Here is a 19,551-nt window from a genome sequence, read left to right as displayed (position 1 = left end):
CCAAAGCTGCACACCATACTCCCAAGAGTGGTCCCACCAAGGCCCTGTATCACTGCAAAAAAGCAGATGCTGGAAGTCTGAAGCCATTACAGAAATAGCTGGTGAAATTCAGCAGGTCTGGCAGCATCTTTGGCGAAAAGAGCCGAGTGAACATTTCAGATCCAGTGATCCTTTTGCCTTTTGATGACTCTGATGAAGACTCTGATGGACTTGAAGCATTAACTCTGCTTATTCCCACACATGCTGCCAGACCTGCTGAGTTTTGCCAGCAATTTCTGTTTTTGTTCTTGTATAACTGCAGTAAGACATTTCTAATTCTGAACTCAGATCGTTTTGTAATGAAACCCAAGATACAATTTCCTCCCTAATAGTGTGCTTCACCTGCCTGTCTCCTTTCATTGAATGGTGTACAAGAACATCCAGATTCCTTTGTATATCCACACTTCCTAATAGATCACCATTCAATGGAGTTAGATAAAGACATTAGTCCTGTAGATTTCCTAGCCTCCTGCCTGGTCTTCAGCTTGTATCCTCTCGAGTATAGATTAATGAGTGATCTAGGTGTTGAAATGATTATCTAATCTCTGACACTGAGATGTCGAAAACTGTTAAGGAATTTGACTGGGGAGAGACGGTGAAACTGGGGAGAGAAGGCAACATGGTGGCTCAGTGGTTAGCACTGCTGCCTCATAGTGCCAGGGACCCGGGTTCAATTCCAGCCTCGGGCGGCTGTCTGTGTGGAGTTTGCACATTCGCACCGTGTCTGCGTGGGTTTCCTCTGGGTGCTCTGGTTCCCTCCGACAGCCCAAAGATGTGCAGATTAGGTGAATTGGCCATGCTAAATTGCCCATAATGTTCAGGGATGTGTAGGTTAAGTGCATTAGTCAGGGGTAAAACGTACAGTAATAGGGTAGGGGGATGGGTTACTCTTCAGAGGGTCAGTGTGGACTTGTTGGGCCAAATGGCCTGTTTCCACGCTGTAAGGATGTGATCCTATGTCTCCTGTGGTTGTGCAGTTCAGATAGCTGGGAAGGTCATAACCTTAAAATCAGAGCCAGGCCATTTGGAGTAATGTCCAGTAAAATGCCTTCGCAGAAAGGGAATCTGCAACACTGCCCTCTCTCACCCAAAAACTGCTCTTGAGGCTGGGGTCAAATAAAGAATCACCTTCAGTCAGTATGTTAATGATGGCAGAGCAGAGGCAGTTAAGATAGAATGGCTACACAATAGACTTCCTCCCATATAGAGGTAAACATCCAGTCAACTAAAGTATTGTTCACAGTAAGTGTATTCTGCAAAATTGTTTTTAATGCTGTTGTTAGGTTTTCAGTTTGATCTACTTACCAGAATGCTTTAATCTCACTCCTTCCACTACACCCTTTTCTCAGAATATTCATCAAGTTGACTTTGGATGGACACTGTTTGTGTCAATCAAGAGCTTTGGCTTTAGGCTTCACTCCAAAGACTTGAGCACATACTGAGGAAGTGCTGCACTGTGGGAGACTCCTTCTTTCAGAAGAGTAACTAAACTGAGGCCAGTGCCATCCTCAGAGGAGTGAGGGTGATGAAGATGGTGGCAGGCTTTATCTCTCAACCAACACCGCCGAATAAAACAGAATTATTTATCAGACAGCTGCTTATGGGAGCTTGCTGTGCACATGTTGCTGGGATATGACCTACATCACAACAATGCAACGTTGTCAGAGATCCTCACTGGGACATCCTGAGGTCATGAAAGCCACAATATCAAGGAAACGATGAAGCCAGAGGGTAGGCTGTACTGGGGGAGTGATAGTTTTGTTAAAGGGAGCTACTGCACCAGAATATCGGACCTACGTTAGAAAACTGTGCATCTCTCTATTATAGGCAATGATATGCTTCCTGCAGTTCCAAGGCAGTAACACATCAGGGAACTGGAGTTGGGTCACGATCTGCAAGCTGTTTTCCAGCGTTATAAATGAGATGTGTCTCTCTCTTGAAAGACACTCATTACACAGTGTCCTCATGGAGATAAGCGACCCGAGCCTGCTCTATTTTTAGAGATTCCTTTTGGCTGGATGATACAGAGCCAGGGATGTCAAACTGGGCTCTCCCCCTGTCAGAGCCATACTGTCATCCTCAGGTTTACATTACCACAACCCAACAGGGGCATACTGTAGCTTTTGTAAATTGTTCTTTTCAATGAGAAAGAATGATCCCTTACGATGAAACACCACTTGAGGAGGGAGTCAGAAATTCAATCCTCTATATTTGGAGACTTTGAACTATTCTATTATCGGGCAGCAAACTAAGGACTTTTCATTCATACGCTGTAGCTAATTGATAAACTATATAATCTCACATACTTATACACATTCATACAAGCTCATACACAGTCCCATAAATACTTCTCCAAACTCATACGCACACTCCTACACGCACTGACTCACACACACGCACGCACACAGACTTGAGTACACACTGGCTCTCACACACACTCTCTCTCACACTCAGGGTAATTAGACAATCTTGTGTACAGTGAGGATGATTCCTGCAGGCATACTGTGGTGAACGTTAGTTCTCATTGAATCAGGCAGAGCCTTTCCTGCTCGACTTCTCTTGTGCATTTAGAATTTGCAGCTTCAAGCTCCCAGATGGAGTTGTTTTATTTTTCAGGATAACTGGACCGATTCAGCAGAGTCTCATTTAGGAAAAAGATCATAAGGGGAAAAGTTATTAAATCCCACTGAAATCCACCTGCAGCCTTCCTGAAAAAAACTTCGGGCAGAAACTGGTTTAAAGTGTTGAGGACTGGGGAGCAGTGGTACTGTCACTGGAAAGAGTCCCAGGTTGGGGACATGCGTTTGAATCCCACGATGGCAGATGGTGGAATTTGAATTGTAAATCATCTACTGGTGTTGATTGTCATAAAAACCCATCTAAGGAAATCTAATATCCTTACCGAGTCTGGCCTACATGTGAATCCAGGCTCACAGCAAGGTGGTTACAAATAACTGCCCTCTGGGTGATTAAATGCTGGCCTGGTCACTATTACCCATGTCTCATGAATAAATATTAAAGAAACACAGTGTAACCAAGCCGGTCAATTGCTGGGCAGTCTGAGTCATCCATGGCTACCATTAATCTGCTACAGAAAATGATTGGGCTCAGTAAGGATCAGCTATCGCTCAGTGGGTAGCACGTCCACATCTGAGCTAGAAGGTTGCGCGTTCAAGTCTGGGGTAGCATTGAGGAAGCTGTTGGAGGTGCTTAGGACCTTTGGGATATTGTATCACTGAGGCACCCTGGACAAAACCTGCCTGGGTGATTGCATGGTTAAAAGATGGACCCCAGGGAAGATGTCCTTTGCTAGATTGTGGGCTCTTTCTCAGCCCTCTGAGACCTTGGTTTAACATGGTGATGATTTAGGAGTTTCATGGGATGCTAGCAGCAAAATAAATCCAGTCAGTGATCAGATTGTGGAGCTCTAGACCTAACAGTGACAAGATATTTAGTATATTATCAGTGCTACACACTGACTGGAAATTGATCTGGAATTTATAGTGTTTATATGAATAACATTGCCAGAGTGAAAGCTGAATAACTAATTTGCTGGTTTTCTCTCTCTCTCTCTCTCCCTAGTTTTCATCTGCAGCTTCATGGTGGCCACCCCGATCTTTGGTTTCCTTGGTGACCGCTTCAACAGGAAGTTCATTCTGAGCTGTGGGATCTTTTTCTGGTCAGCAGTCACCCTGATCAGCTCCTTCATCACTAAGCCGGTGAGTTATAGAGGCTTGCTTGCCCCCTCTACCCATGAAAGGACAGGCCATCACATTGGGTGGCACGGGAAGGGCCTCACTACCAGCAGAGCTGGTCATTGCATTTCTTGCTCCCCCTGCCTTGTCCATACCCTGGCCACTCTTCCTGCAAACATGTTGACTCCTTGGCCTCTGGGACGGAGGCCAGGTCAGAGGCTAAGAATACTGCAGTAAGCAACTCCCCTCCCAACTCCTCAAAGCCTATCCACAAGGCACAAGTCAGGAGCATGATGGAATACTCCCCATTTACCTAGTGCAGCTCCAACAACACTCAGGAAGCTTGACACCATCCAGGACAAAACAGCCCCTACTTGATTGGCACCACATCGACAAACATTCAATCCCTCCACCATCGGCGCTCAGTAGCAGCAGTGTGTACTATCTACAAGATCACTGCAGAAATTCACCAAAGATCCTCACACAGCACCTTACAATCCCACAGGTAAAAACAATGACTGCAGATGCTGAAAACCAGATTCCACTCCACCCTCTCCTCCCTGACCTATCACCTTCATCCCCTCCCCCACTCACCTATTGTACTCTATGCTACTCTATCCCCACCCCCACCCTCCTCAAGCTTATCTCTCCATGCTTCAGGCTCTCTGCCTTTATTCCTATGAAGGGCTTTTGCCTGAAAAGTCAATTTTACTGCTCCTCGGATGCTGCCTGAACTGCTGTGCTCTTCCAGCACCACTAATCCAGAACCTTACAATCCCATTACCTCTTCCATTTAGAAGGACAAGGGCAGCAGATACATGGGAACACCACCATTTGCAAATTCACCATCAAATCACTCACCATCCTGATTTGGAAATATATTGCTGCTCCTTCAGTGTCACTGGGTCAAAATCCTAGAATTTCCTCCTTAGGGCATTGCGGGTCTACCTACAGTACATGGACTGCAACGATTCAAGAAGGGGGCAACTAGGGATGGACAATAAATGGCCAGTGATACACGTGTGCCATAAGTAATTTAAAAAAAAAGTCAAATCACCGTCATTCAGGTTAAACTTTGGTAATTAAAGCCATTTCTTCCTGATGTTCCAACCATAATTCCTCATGTGATTCATACCCTGAGATAAAGTTCCCCTTCATTCCGCTGAGATTTGTGGGATGGTGCTGTGCAAATTGTAGCCAACTGAAAATTGTATTCAGTCCACGTTGAGACTACAGTGCACATCAGTACCAGCAGAGAAGGTGTGTTAGGGAGCGATCACGAAGGACCCACCTTTAATGGCTGAAGCAGAGATAGCTGTCTCTGTCCTAAGAACTTCACAGAATGGCTGCTATGTTTAACCAAGTAACAAAAGTCACTGCAATATACCCTGTTGAGGTTCCATCTGACTGTCTTAATTCCCCTGTAATGGAGTGAGAAAGACCAAATATTGAGTCACTCAGTGATGCTACCAACTCCATTTTGAAAGAGGCCGACATTAGGTGTCAAGCCCATCCCTGATTCAGATAACAGGCTCAGTTTTAGTTGGGAAATTGAGATCCTATGATATAAATTGGGGCTCCAGTTGCCACCTCAGTTCTGGATGGGCGTCATCCTGGTCTGGATACATGAAAATAAAACACCGGTAACACTTGGAAATGAATGTACTGGTCAGACTGGGACCTCCAGTTTGAAGTACGTGTCATTGGTCAGTTGGACCGCACTTACCTTCTGTTACCTCAGCCACTTTGACAGGAAGTGAAACCAAAGCGTCAAATTATTTTGAGTGGACCGTGCAGGATATTGAAGTGCACGAAATGGTGGGGCCTGTTCACCTCTCGAAAGAGCAGCCCTCAGCCCACGTAACTCACCCTAAGCGCTGGGAGAAACACAAATCTTTTGCAAATTCTCTGCCTGTACATTTTCAAGTGACTTTTCTTTTACTCCCCCTGCATCGATCTGTGAACGTTTGAACAAAACCACAAACTATTCCCAATCATTTTTCAACCAAACCACAAAAATGAGGAGGGAGGGATTGTTTCTGTTGGCAGTCTGGTGACAATTGCCTCAGCTTGAATTGGGTGAGCTAATTGCACAGGAAATGGGACGATCAAGTAGAACATGGGGAGTGGGTGTGGGGGGGTGGGGAGCGGAGGAGATGGAGGAGAGGAGGGGCTGAAGGATTAAGCTATCAGTCTCAATATCAGAAAATCCCTGTCTCCCTTTTGATTTTCATGAAAGATATAGGGCGCAGCAGCCTGAACTTTGAAATTCTTTTCAGACATCAACAAGCTCTTCCTACATCAGAGGAATGTTGTGTTTGAGTTGTGAAAAGGCAGTGAATGATCAGCCCCACCCCTCACAATTAAAAGCCCACCCAGGACATCCCAATAGCAGAACAGTAGCTAATAACATCCCACTGCAGAGAAAGAGACACTCATTCTCTAAGGGAAGCAATGTTGAAGTCGGTCTCTGTTTCCATTTGATACATTCCACACATTTTCTGCTCTCTTTGAGGATTGAGAATGTTTTCAGTTCTAATTGGGAAACCTATGATTTAATTTATGTCTCAATCAAGTCACCTCTCAACCTTCTCTCTAACGAAAACAGCCTCAAGTCCCTCAGCCTTAAGATCGCTTGGTCCAACTTGTCCATGCCGACCAGATATGCTAAACCAATCTAGTTCCATTTGCCAGCACTTGGCCCATATCCCTCTAATTTAGCCCCCATTCCAAATGAGGGCTTTACCTTTACTCCCTCGTGGGATGTGGGCATCGCTGGCAAGGCTGGCATTTATTGCCCACTCCTAATTGCCCTTAAGTGGCTCGTCTACACAAGAGGGCGGTTAACACTCAATTGTACTGCTGTGGGTCTGGAGCCACATGTGGGCCAGACCAGATAAGGACAATGAGACCCTAAAGAACATGAGTGAACCAGATGGGTCAACTTTAAATAATAATTGTTCCATGAAGAGAGATGGGGCAAACTGGGCCTGTATTCCCTAGAGTTTTGAAGACTGAGAGATCATTGACATTTAAAGAGAGAGTAGTTGTAGGAAGATGTTTCTCCTGATTGGGGAGTTTAAAACCAGGGCATCACAGTTAAAAGAGAGAAAGTGAGGGCTGCAGATGCTGGAGATCAGAGCTGAAAATGTGTTGCTGGAAAAGCGCAGCAGGTCAGGCAGCATCCAAGGAACAGGAGAATCGACGCTTCGGGCATAAGCCCTTCTTCAGGAGTTCCTGAAGAAGGGCTTATGCCCGAAGCGTCGATTCTCCTGTTCCTTGGATGCTGCCTGACCTGCTGCGCCATCACAGTTAAAAAGCAAGAGGGATTTCAGTTAGGCCTGAGTCAGAGAGTCATAGAGACATTCGGCACAGAAACAGACATAGAACATAGAACATGGAACATTATAGTGCAGTACAGACCCTTCGGCCTTCGATGTTGCCGTGACCTGTGAAACCAATCTGAAGCCCATCTTACCGACACTATTCCATTCTCGCCCATATGCCTATCCAGTGACCATTTAAATGCTCGTAAAGTTGGCGAGTCTACTACTGTTGCAGGCAGGGCGTCCCATGCCCCTACTACTCTCTGGGTAAAGAAACTACCTCTGACGCCTGCCCTATATCTATCACCCTTCAATTTGAAGCTATGCCTCCTTGTGCTAGCCATCACCATCCTCAGAAAAAGGCTCTCACTGATCACCCGATCTAACCCTCTGATTATCTTATATGTCTCAATTGAGTCACCTCTCAACCATCTTCTCTCTAACGAAAACAGCCTCAAGTCCCTCAACCTTTCCTTGTAAAAACCGTTTGATCCAAATCGTCCATGCCAATGAGATATGCTAAACCAATCTAGTTGGTTTAGCATAACCCTCCCCCACCACCCCAGGGAAAAGGACCTTGCCTATTTACCCTATCCATGCCCCTCATGATCTTATAAACCTCTATGAAGTCACCCCTCAGCCTCCGACGCTCCAGGGAAAACAGCCCCAGCCTGCTCAGCCTCTCCCTACAGCTCAAACCCTCCAACCCTGGCATCATTCTTGTAAATCTTTTCTGAACACTTTCAAGTTTCACAACATCCTTCCGATAGAAGGGGAGCTGAATTACACACAATACTCCAAAAGTGGCCGAACCAATGTGCTGTACAGCTGCAATATGACCTCCCAACTCCTATACTTGATGCCCTGACCAGTAAAGGAAAGCATGAGGAGAAATTATTTTACTCAGGTTATAAATCTTTGGAATTCTTTGCCACAGAGGGTTGTGGAAGCTCAGTCTTAAGGTGGGGATTGGTAGATTTCTGATTATGTGGGGCGCACAGGGTTATGGGGATGGGGTAGGTAAAAGGCATTGATAAATTTTTAATCAGTCACATTCGTATTAAATAACAGGGCAGTCTCAATGGGCTGAATGACCCACTCCTGTTCCTAGGTCACGTGAATGAGTCTAGCTTTTAAGTTCACATTTATTAGTTGAATTTAATTCCACGAGTTGCTGTTGTGGGATTTGAATCCTTGTTCCCACAGGATTAGCTTCATCACTGTGCCAACATCTCCCCGTGGAAACAGTATTGTGCAATGGTCCCTCAGTTCTGGGTTTGAACGATGGGCCCTAATCCCCACCCACCCCTACCCTCAGCATACCCAGCAGTAATCATGAGCTAGAGCTAAGAGTATCAGGAGGAACCCATAGCAGATAAATAGGGCTGATAGCAGATTGGGAATAATGGAATATGTAGTGAGTTTGTAACTCTGGTCGAACACAGTTAAAAATCAAACAACACCAGGTTATAGTCCAACAGGTTTAATTGGAAGCACTAGCTTTCGGAGCGACGCTCCTTCATCAGGTGGTTGTGGAGTACGCAATTGTAAGCCACAGAATTTATAGCAAAAGTTTACAGTGTGATGTAACTGAAATTATATATTGAAAAAACCTGATTGTTTGTTGAGTCTCTCATCTGTTAGAATGACCATCGTCGAACACATTGCTAGAAGTTTCCACCCACTCCCTTCCACTCCCACATTCCATATGTTATCACCCAGTGGTTAGCTGATATGCCCAACACTGAAGTGTCCCTCTTCCTCATGTGAATAATCTCCATCTGGAACTTGACTGTTAGTCAAACCGCATTTATTTTCCCTGCTTGGTATTTTTCTCACTGCCCTGACAATTTCTCGTCTGGTTCCACTCTCGGCAGAGCCTGAGAGATTCATCTTTATTTCCAGGAGACTCCATGACAAGCTGGGCAGGTAAGAACTATAATTAGGTGTAATTAAGTTTTGCCTTCAAGCTATAAAGAGATTAAATTGAATCTAACCTTATTCTGGATAACAACATTGTCAAGAAAGAATTGTGATTGTTTAGCGCCTCTTATCAGGTCTCAAAGCTTTTTACAGCCAATGACAAGCTGTAGTTTTGAAATGCAGTCATTGTGATGTCAGAAACACTGTTGCCAAACTGTGCACAGAGAGATCCCACAGACAGCAATGTGATAGCGGTCAGATGCTGGCTTCAGAGCTACACTCACGCAGGAATCAAGATGTCGTGATGGGGTTTCTGGGATGTGAACATCAGATTCAGAGGCAGGTCTGAGCCTCCTCTGAAAAGAGAAGGCAAAGAGATCCAACAAGATGCTCTTTTCCAACAATCAGAGCCGGGAATAGGCCACTCTGCCCCTCAAGCCTGCTCCACCATTTGATGAGAACTTACTGGAAAATGGAGTCAACTTTCCTGCCTGCCCTTCCCATGACCTTGACTCCCCCATTGATCAGAAGTTGAGCTTAGCCTTGAGTGTACTCACTGATTCAGCCTCTGCTGCTCTCTGGGAAGATGATTAGCAGCACCCGCCCATGAGGTGCTCAGTTAGATGAGGCGACACAGGAAGTTTAACCATCCTGGTTGTCTGTGATCACAGAGGCCCACAACTCAGGGGGATGACTCAGCAATGACCACACTCTCCAGAAGGTCAGTGCAGACTTGATAGGCCAAATAGCCTCTTTCCACATTGTAGGGATCCTGTTATTCTATTCTATAATACTCAAGTAGACTAGCTGACCATTACCATGGTGGGACATTGAGTCGGAGTTTAGAAGATCAAGGCGAGATCTAATACAAACTTACAAGATAATACATGGCTTGGAGAGAGTGGACGCGAGGAAATTGTTTCCGTTAGGCAAGGAGACTAGGACCCGTGGACACAGCCTTAGAATTAGAGGGGGTAAATTCAGAACAGAAATGCGGAGACATTTCTTCAGCCAGAGAGTGGTGGGCCTGTGGAATTCATTGCCACAGAGTGCAGTGGAGGCCGGGACGCTAAAAGTCTTCAAGGCAGAAATTGACAAATTCTTGATGTCACAAGGAATTAATGGCTACGGGGAGAATGCGGGTAAGTGGAGTTGAAATGCCCATCAGCCATGATTGAATGGCGGAGTGGACTCGATGGGCTGAATGGCCTTACTTCCGCTCCTATGTCTTATGGTCTTATAGGTTTCTGTGGTTGGCAGCCAGTGATTTTTCCGTTTGTTTAAGAAATGGAAGTCAGTCTGTAGACTGGTGAGCGATCAAGTGAAAAACCCCGACTCTGAGTCAGGGCTAGGGATTGGAGGGCAGCTGAGAACTTCAGGACAGTGCGAACATTGAGACTGAAAACATTATAGGAAGAAGCAGAAACAAATTGTAATGTGTGCTGCGGACGTAGATCTTTCACAGGGTTAGGCGGGAAGTGCCCAGGAATTTTGGGATGGTTCATTGAAGACAGTGGATTTGGGATGTCCTGGTGTACAGGCATCACCGATCTGCAGGTGGCAGTGCAGAGAGAGATATTTTTTCTACACGCTACTCATCAAGAAATGGTTAAGGCAAAAAATGAGACCATTTGGCCCATCGTACCCGTGCCAGCTCTCTGCAAGCCCCATTCCCAGCCCTTTTCCTTTGTTGCAAATCTTTTATCTTCAGATAATCTTCCAAGAGCCACAGCTGCAATCTCTCAGGCAGTGCATTTCATCAGTGCTCTCGATTACGATAGAATCCCTACAGTGTGGAAGCAGGCCATTCAACCCATCGAGTCTAGACTGACACGCCAAACAACATCCCACCCACACCCACACTCCTACCCTGAATTTCTGTATTTCTCATGGCTAACCCATCTAGCCTGCACATCTTTGGATTGTGGGGAGCACCCGGAGGAAAACCACGCAGACACAGGGAGAATTAGCAAACTGTTCCTCATCCCTCAAATTACCAATCTGCATTTTAAATCCCTAAAGTAGTACAAGAATTATCTTCAGCCCGTGTGTCTGTGTTAATTATCTGGCGTATGCATTAAATGGTGAGTCCAGTCATAAATAAATCATGAACCTGTTCTTTCTTGGAAAACTGCCATGCTAACCTCAAATGCCCATTTTATTCCTAAAACCTTGCAATGGTATTTTGCCAGATTGTGTCTTCAGACGGAGCTCTGAGTCAGAGCTGAGCTGGATGTAGGTTTTCTTTTGCTTTGTCTGAAATATCTTTTTTTTTCAAATCACCCAACTGTCAAGGTGAGCTGCTGTAATGTTCTGGCTGTTGATTGTTCAAAGTCAGTCTGGACCATCAGTATTTAATGTGTGTGAACTCTTTGGTCCCTGAGGCAATTATTAAGTAATCCCCAATGTGCCTCAGCTCAACTCCTGTAATCCAGTGTCTGAGTCTTGGTATCTAATATTAGAAAACTGGGCCAAATGCATAGGGAAGGGTTCTGCTCCATGAACTTAATCCTTACAAGTGTTTGTGCAGGTTAATGCAGCTGTTATACTTGCTGCGTTGCGTTTTACATCTTGAAAATTGAATGATGTTGTTAATATTCACAGCACGCTGATCTTCCGGTCTGCTAATGCTTGGCTTGTAACATTTGCTCTCTTTATCTGATGCTCGCTATGACCTTGCCCCTCCTTATGTTGTGCCCTCCTCCAACCCTACTCCCTCTAAGATGTCCTAGTTCCAGTTAATTGGCTTTAATCTCTCCATCACCACTACTGCACATTCCAGTGCTGAGGTTCCAGGACTCTGGAGTTCCTTCCTTACACCTCTCCACTTCCCTCCCGCTCTTCCGACCAGTTGGCTTCTGCTAAAATGCATTGTTCCCTATAGCCTACCATTCCGGATCATCTTATCTTAATATCTATCTTAAAAATCACACAACACCAGGTTAAATTGGAAGCACACTAGCTTTCGGAGTGACGCTCCTTCATCAGGTAATTGTTCACAACCACCTGATGAAGGAGCGTCGCTCCGAAAGCTAGTGCTTCCAATTAAACCTGTTGGAATATAACCTGGTGTTGGGTGATTTTTAACTTTGTACACCCCAGTCCAACACCGACATCTCCAAACCATGATTAATATCTATCATGTGACTTGGTGTCAAATTTTGTCTGATAATATATCTGTGGAGAACCTTGAAAGCTTTTACTTTGGTAAAAGTGCTACGTGAATGTATGTTATAACATTCTTAATCAGAGACAGAAAGTGCTGGAGAACTCAGCAGTTCTGTGGAGTTTTAAACAAAGTTAATACCTTGTTCAGAATGATTCTTCTTTGGAACTTTGAAGCCATTCTGTGGAAGAGTCATATCAGACTCAACACTTAACTCTGTTTCTCTCTTCGCAGACATTGTCTGACCTACTGAGGTTCTATTTTCCATTTCAGATTTCCAACATCTGTAGTATATTACTTTTATTTCTGCTCTTGTCAGAATGATCTACTTATTCTGGATAACTCCTTCATTGATTTGCAACTAATTCCCTCAGTCTTACCCTCCACAGAACCAATCAGTAGGTGCTAGTTTGGCCCTCGATCAGCAGGCACTCAGGGTACAAGCACAATCAGAATTCCTGCCCACTAGGGCCTGGTCATCAATAAAATGTCCCCAGTGCATGCATTCATAAAAGGATAGAATTAATGGCATGAATGGTCTTTTCCTCATTCTTTAACGTAGAAGGTAGGATTAGGAGTAAGCCTTTCAACCCCTCGATACTGCTCCGCCATTCAAGCTCATTACCCTAATCCCACCCTCCCCCATTCCCTTTGATCCCTTCAGCTATATATATCTCCTTCTTGAAAATACATAATGTTTTGGCCTCAAAACTTCCTGTGGTAGTTAATTCCACAGGCCCACGACTCTCCAGAGGAACAAATTTCTCCACATCTATCTTATAAGGTTTACCCCTTATCCTTAAACTACAACCCACGGTTCTGCCTGCCTGCCTGCCTGCCTGCCTGCCTGCCTGCCTGCCTAGCCTGCCTGCCTGCCTGCCTGCCTGCCTGCCTAGCCTTCCTGCCTGCCTGCCTAACCTGCCTAGTCCTGTTTGAGGTTTATAGATTTCTATGAGATCCCCCTCAATCTTCTAAACTCCAGAGAATATGATCCTAACCGACTCAATCTCTCCTCATATTGTCAATCTTGCTGTACCAGGAAACAATTTGGTAAACATTAAGGGCAAGGAGCTCAAAGTCACAGGGCCACCATTTAGTCAGACCATGTACTGAGTGAACTCGGACTGTGTGACAGTGGCTGTGCAGTCTAGTCGTGAAGAGTCCAACTTCCTTTTAGGACAAAGGAGATACTCAACCCCAAATCTTGAGAGTCCAATACTTCATCTGATAAAATGGTTTGACAAATCTTTCAAACTGTGTTGGAAAGTGGCATTGAGGTGGAAGGTCAGCCGTGATTTTGTTGAATGGCTGTGTAGGCCTGAAGGGGCCGAATGGTCTATTGCTGCTGCTCCAATTTCCTAAATTTCTATAAACTGCATAAAGCTACACAGGTGTGAACAGTGTCGTCAGTCACATCAGAAAATTGCACCAACGACATATTAGCAAATCCTAATGAAAAAAAGAACCTGCCACATCCTCTACAAATATCCTTTTGAGGATTGTGAACTGTATTCTTAATCTGCAAGCTCTTCCTTTGCACAAAATTATATGAGCAGGAGTGTTCCTGACACATGCAGATCTAGGCAAATGAATCTAATTATAGGTTAACGTCATCTGTGGGGATTTTAACACACCAGAGAAAGAGTCAGTACTGATGTAAGGATTAACTCCTTTGATTGATTTTTTACTGTAACTTTAATAAGGACTGAATCTCATAACCACTTTTAATTTCTTGGCTGCTTTCATAGAATCACTGAGCACTGACGGAGGCCATTCAGCCTATCACGTCTGTGCCAGTTCTATGCAGGAGCTGTCCAGTTAATCCCTCTCCCCTGATAGTTCCTCTGCAGATCTTACCTTTTTGAGTGTACATCAATTTGCTATTTTTAGTTATCACCACATCTTCATCCCAGATCATTGTAATTTGTTTTTTTTGTATTGCACATTTCACCTGAGGAACTATTTGGGATAAAGAAGCCCTCTCAACTGACAGCCCATCCAGTATTCACTCCCTCCGTCCTGGAAGGACAGTGTCAGCAGTGTGTATCAGCAACAAGATGGACCGCAGAGATTTAGCAAGGCTCCTTAGACAGCACCTTCCAAACCCATGACTACATCCGTCTAGAAGGACATGATACATGGGAACACCACCCCCTGAGAGGAGCCATTCAACATCCTGACATGGAAATATTTTGCTGTTTCTTCACTGTCGCTGGGTCAAAATCCAAACAGCATTGTGGGTGTACCCATTTCCTGTAGGTCACAAAAGGCAGCATACCACCATCTTCTACAGAGCAATTGGGATGGGCAATGAATGCTGGTCCAGCCCACAATACCCAAACCAACCATCTAACCAAAAAGCAATAAAAATCACCATGTTCTTATGCTAATTATCGCAAGTCTGTGTCCTTTCTACAGTCTCTTAAAAGTGTAGTGTCATACAGCATGGAAACAGACACCTAATCAGTCCATGACGAACATAATTCCAAACTAAACTAGTCCTGCCTGCCTGCTCCTGGCCCATAGCCCTCCAAACTTTTACTATTCATGTACATCTTTTAGATGTTGCAGTTGTCCCCCATCCACCACTTCCTCAGGCAGTTTATTCCACAAGCGAACCAACCTCTGTGTAAACAATTTGCCCCTCATGCATTTTTTAAATCTCTCTCTCTCTCCTTTCACCTGACAAGCGTGCTCCCTAGTCTTGAAATCCTCCATCTGAGGGAAAATACACCTACCACTAACTCTATCTTTGCCCCTTATTATTTTATAAAGGTCAACCTCCTACACTCCACTGATTAAAGTTCCAGTTTAGCCAGCCTACCTTTATAACTCAAACCTCCCATACCTGGCAACATTCTGGTGAATCTCTTCTGAACCCTCTCTAGCTTAATAATATCCTTCCTACAACTGTCTATCTAGTTAAGAGAACATCTAAATTCTTCAATAAAAGAAAAACACTGTGGATGCTAGAGATCTGAAACAAACACAGAGAATGCTGGAGAAACTCAGCAGGTCTGGCAGCATCTGCAGAGAGTGAAACAGAGTTAACATTTAGAGTCCATTATGACTCTTCTTCAGATGTTATCTAAATTCTTAAACTCACTGAATGTCTTTTCTAGAAAAGCTTTCAAAATCTAGGTCTAAAATGCCAAGAATTTAAGATTTGGAACAAAACAAATGTTGTGCTGAAATTGGCAGAAAGGTGTGCAATTTGTGTAAAAGAACACAATTTCCAAGTTGTGACTTTATCCAAATCCAGGCAGAATAGACAGTGTGGTACTGGCCCATTAATTATCATCTCTTTAAGGAGGTTCTGCCTCAGAGTCTTGGCTGAAACCCAGGGAGGACGACGGATGTTTCTAGAAGAGGAGGAGGCCATTGGGCCCCTCAAATATTCAATCATTCCAGGAGATGGTGTCTAATCTGATCTGCCAACAATCTAACAAAAATCTATCAATCTCAGTCTTAGGAATTTCAAGACTCCTTGTATTTTGGAGTTAGAAGGTGGGGGGGCGGGAGTGGGAATTGGTTGGAGAGGGATGCTTACTAGATTTTAAGTGAAATATCACTTCCTGATTTCCTCCCGGACAGTCTATCCCCACTTTTAGATCTGTGTTTCTGTCTAGACAAAAACAGAACAACCAGTTTCTCAGTATCAAGCACATTGAATGCTTTTTGATTATTATAAATGGTTTTGATACAACCAGTCTTCAATTCCCTCTGCTCCAGGAACATGCCTGATCAATACAATCTGCACTTATCATTTAATCTTTTTATCCCTGGTCTTGTTCTGATCAATGCGCACTGTATCTTCTCCAAGGTCAGTGTATCCTTCCTGAAGTGTAATTCTCAGCAATGAGCACCGTACTCACTCCAGATTGACATAAAATAACTGAGGCATTGCCTCTTCTCTGTTGTATGTCAGCCTTACAACAACAACTTGCATTCGCCTAGCACTTTCAATTTAGCAAAAAGTCCGAAGGCACCACACAGGAGTGTCTTCAGGCATCTGCATCTACCAAAGGATATTAGCAGGGTGATCAAGTACTTGATAGGTTTTAAGTGAGTGCAGGGAATCAGGGTGCACAGCGCGGACCTCCCTCAGGATAATGGCCTTGTAACCATAGCAACCGCAGGGTAACAGCTATAGTCCCAAATGCAAATTGAAAGCACCTCCCAAGTGAAGATTTGAAGCTGTGGCAGCGTCTGAATCACCAGCGTTTCGAGATTGACCTTGAAACTTGTGAGTTACAAGGAGAGGCTGGATGGGCTGGAACTTCTTTCACTGGAGCGCAGGAGGTCAAAGGGTGGCCTTATATTGATTTATAAAATCATGAGGAGTACAGATAAGATGAATGGCATGTGTCTTTTCCCTCGGGTGAGGGATTGCAAGACAAGGGGGCATATTTTTGAGGTGAAAGGAGAAAGATTCCAAAAAGACATGAGGAGCATTTTTGTTTTTTTACAGATGTGTGGTTTAAAGGATATTTAGGTAAGTACATGAATAAGAAATGTTTGGGGGACATAGGCCAAACGCAGGCAGGTGGGACTAGTTTGGGATTGTGGTTGGCATGGACTGGGTGGACCGAAGGGTCTGTTTCCATGCTGTAAGACTCTATGAGTTGTCCATTGCAGTGATTATTGTCCATCCCTAATTGCCCTTGGGAAGGTGGTGAGCTGCCACCTTGAACGGCTGCAGTCCTCGGGCAACTCCAGCAGAGGACGGACCCCACTCTTTGTCTCATTTTTGTAGTACTTCCACAATCTGACAGGCCTGAGCACTCCACACATTCTATCTGTCCCTCTGTTTGTCTCTATCTCTTTTTCTCTCTCTCTGTCACACTCTCTCTCAGTTTTAATCAAAGCCTTGGTAGAGTGAGCTCAATCTCTGTTTTCTTGCAGAGAAAGCAAACTGCAGTCATGAGGAAAGAGTGACAGGGCAGACAAGTGGTGCATATTCTTCAAGGCTGTGATATCAGTCAAATAACTTTCTCAAACAAATATTACTCACACCACCGTGTGTGTAGCAAATGCTATTTAATGATAACAACCTGCATTGTTACACTCTTATTGCCAGATGAAAAGACCCGGATTACTTCAGTGAATTATTTGGTTGTGCTGATCAACATTCCCATATTTCCACAAGGAGTTGAGCGAAGGCTTTAACCATTGGTAGCAACATAGAGCTGGAATGCTGGAGCTCTGTTTTGGCAAAGTCTGTTGTGAAAATTCCAGGAATAGGCGGAATGATAATGGCATTGTTCAGTTTGAATATGAGGGAATGTGTGCTCACTGCCTCACCTTTGTGTCAATGTGCTTACTCCTCAGAATTTCTGGCTCTTCCTCATCTCGAGAGGTCTGGTCGGGTTTGGTGAGGCCAGCTACTCCACAATTGCTCCCACCATCATCGCTGACATGTTTGCCAAAGACACCAGAACTTGTATGCTGTCCTTCTTCTACTTTGCTATTCCACTGGGAAGGTATGGCACTGGGGCTCTGCGCTTTCAAACTTCGTTCTCAAGTTGTGACCGTTTATTACTTGTTCCCCGGTGTGTTTATTCCCTTCATGGGATGTGGGTGTCAGCTGCAAGGCCAGCATTTGTTACCCATCCCTAACTGCCCTTGAACTGATAAGCTTACTCAGCCACTTCAGGGGGCAGTTAGATGTCACTGGGTGTCTGGTGTCACATGTTGGTCAGACCATGCCAGGACTGCAGATTTCTTCCTCCAACGATATTAGAGTCTTGAAGATGTGCAGCATGGCAACACATCCTTCGGTTCAACTCGTCCTCGGCGACCAAATATCCTAAATTAATCTAGCCCCATTTGCCAGCACTTGGCCCACATCCCTCCAAACCCTTCCTATTCATATACCCATCTAGATGCCTTTTTAATGCTGCAATTGTACCACTTCCACCACTTCCTCTGTCAGCTCATTCCATACACGCACCACCCTCTGTGTGAAAACATTGCCCCTTTTGGTCCCTTTTAAATCTTTCCCCTCTCACCCTAAACCTATGCCCTCTAGTTTTGGACTCCCCCTCCTGGCTATTTACCCTGTCCATGACGCTCATGATTTTATAAACCTGTATAAGGTCACCCTCAGCCTCCGATGCTCCAGGGAAAACAGCCCCAGCCTATTCAGCCTCTCCCAAGAGCTCAAATCCTCCAATCCTGGCAACATCCTTGTAAATCTTTTCTGAACCCTTTCCAGTTTCACAACATCTTTCCTATATTAGTGAGAGCAGAATAGAACACGAATATTCCAAAAGTGACCAAACCAAGTGCTGTACAGCCGCAACATGACATTCCAAGTTCTATATTCAATGCACTGACCAATAAAGATGAGCATATCAAATGCCTTCTTCACTCTCCAGTCTACCTGCAACTCCACTTTCAAGTGTATTAATGAATAAGATGGGTTATCACAACAAGTGGTGATAGGTCACCAGTGCTGAGACTAACTTTCAGTTTCAAATTTTATTCCATTTAAATCCCACCAGCTGCCATGGCGAGATTTGACCTCATGTCCCCAGAGCATTTGCCTGGGTTTCTATTCCAGCCACATTACCACCATCTCCCCACAGATCCCTTGAGAACGTCGCCACCTTCTAGAACTTGATCGATCCCATGTGCTTGGAAGAGATGCAGCAGCGCGCGAGCTCCTTGCAAGGTTAGAGAGTCAACCATGACGGGTGGGGCATTTCTGTCACACAGATGCCCAGCTCGATCGTGACATGAATGAACCATAAGACCATAAGACATAGGAGCAGAAGTAAGGCCATTCGGCCCATCGAGTCAACTCCGCCATTCAATCATGGCTGATGTGCATTTCAACTCCACTTACTCGCATTCTCCCTGTAGCCCTTAATTCCTTGTGACATCAAGAATTTATCAATCTCTGCCTTGAAGACATTTAGCGTCCCGGCCTCCACTGCACTCTGTGGCATTGAATTCCACAGGCCCACCACTCTCCGGCTGAAGAAATGTCTCTGCATTTCTGTTCTGAATTTACCCCCTCTAATTCTAAGGCTGTGTCCACGGGTCCTAGTCTCCTCGCCTAATAGAAACAATTTCCTAGCGTCCACCCTCTCCAAGCCATGTATTTGGGGTTTTGAGACAATCTGACAGCTACGTTTACAAAGCAGATATTTTCTCATCCACCCATTCATGAATGTTACGATGTACCTCTGATGTAAATAGGACTTTAATTTGGACCTCCAGGTTCAGAGGTTGGGACATCACCACAAGAACCCACTTTTACTAAATATTGGAGTTAAGAAAACCATTTATCTGCCTCCCTCCTAGTTATCATAATTATCCCTCTTCCCTGAAATCAGGGACCTTAGTTCCACAGAGCCCCCACCCTATGGAGACATAGGCCTCATCAAATGCTGAG

General features: G+C 44.7%; 1 protein-coding gene across 1 annotated transcript in view; it reads left to right on the top strand.

Annotated features, from left to right (window-relative positions):
• The window catches only part of LOC122564162 (protein spinster homolog 2-like), a 98,346-nt gene that overhangs the window by 49,047 nt on the left and 29,748 nt on the right, over positions 1-19,551 (top strand). The window contains exons 3-4 of the mRNA XM_043718809.1: positions 3,622-3,758; positions 17,481-17,632. Of these exons, the coding sequence (XP_043574744.1) occupies positions 3,622-3,758; positions 17,481-17,632 (289 nt within the window). The remainder of the gene's footprint in view (positions 1-3,621; positions 3,759-17,480; positions 17,633-19,551) is intronic.

This window comes from Chiloscyllium plagiosum, chromosome 28 (genome assembly GCF_004010195.1).
Source record: "Chiloscyllium plagiosum isolate BGI_BamShark_2017 chromosome 28, ASM401019v2, whole genome shotgun sequence".
Taxonomy (NCBI): Eukaryota; Metazoa; Chordata; class Chondrichthyes; order Orectolobiformes; family Hemiscylliidae; genus Chiloscyllium; species Chiloscyllium plagiosum.
Note: the sequence above shows the minus strand (reverse complement) of the source record. Positions and strands in the feature narration are given on the sequence as shown.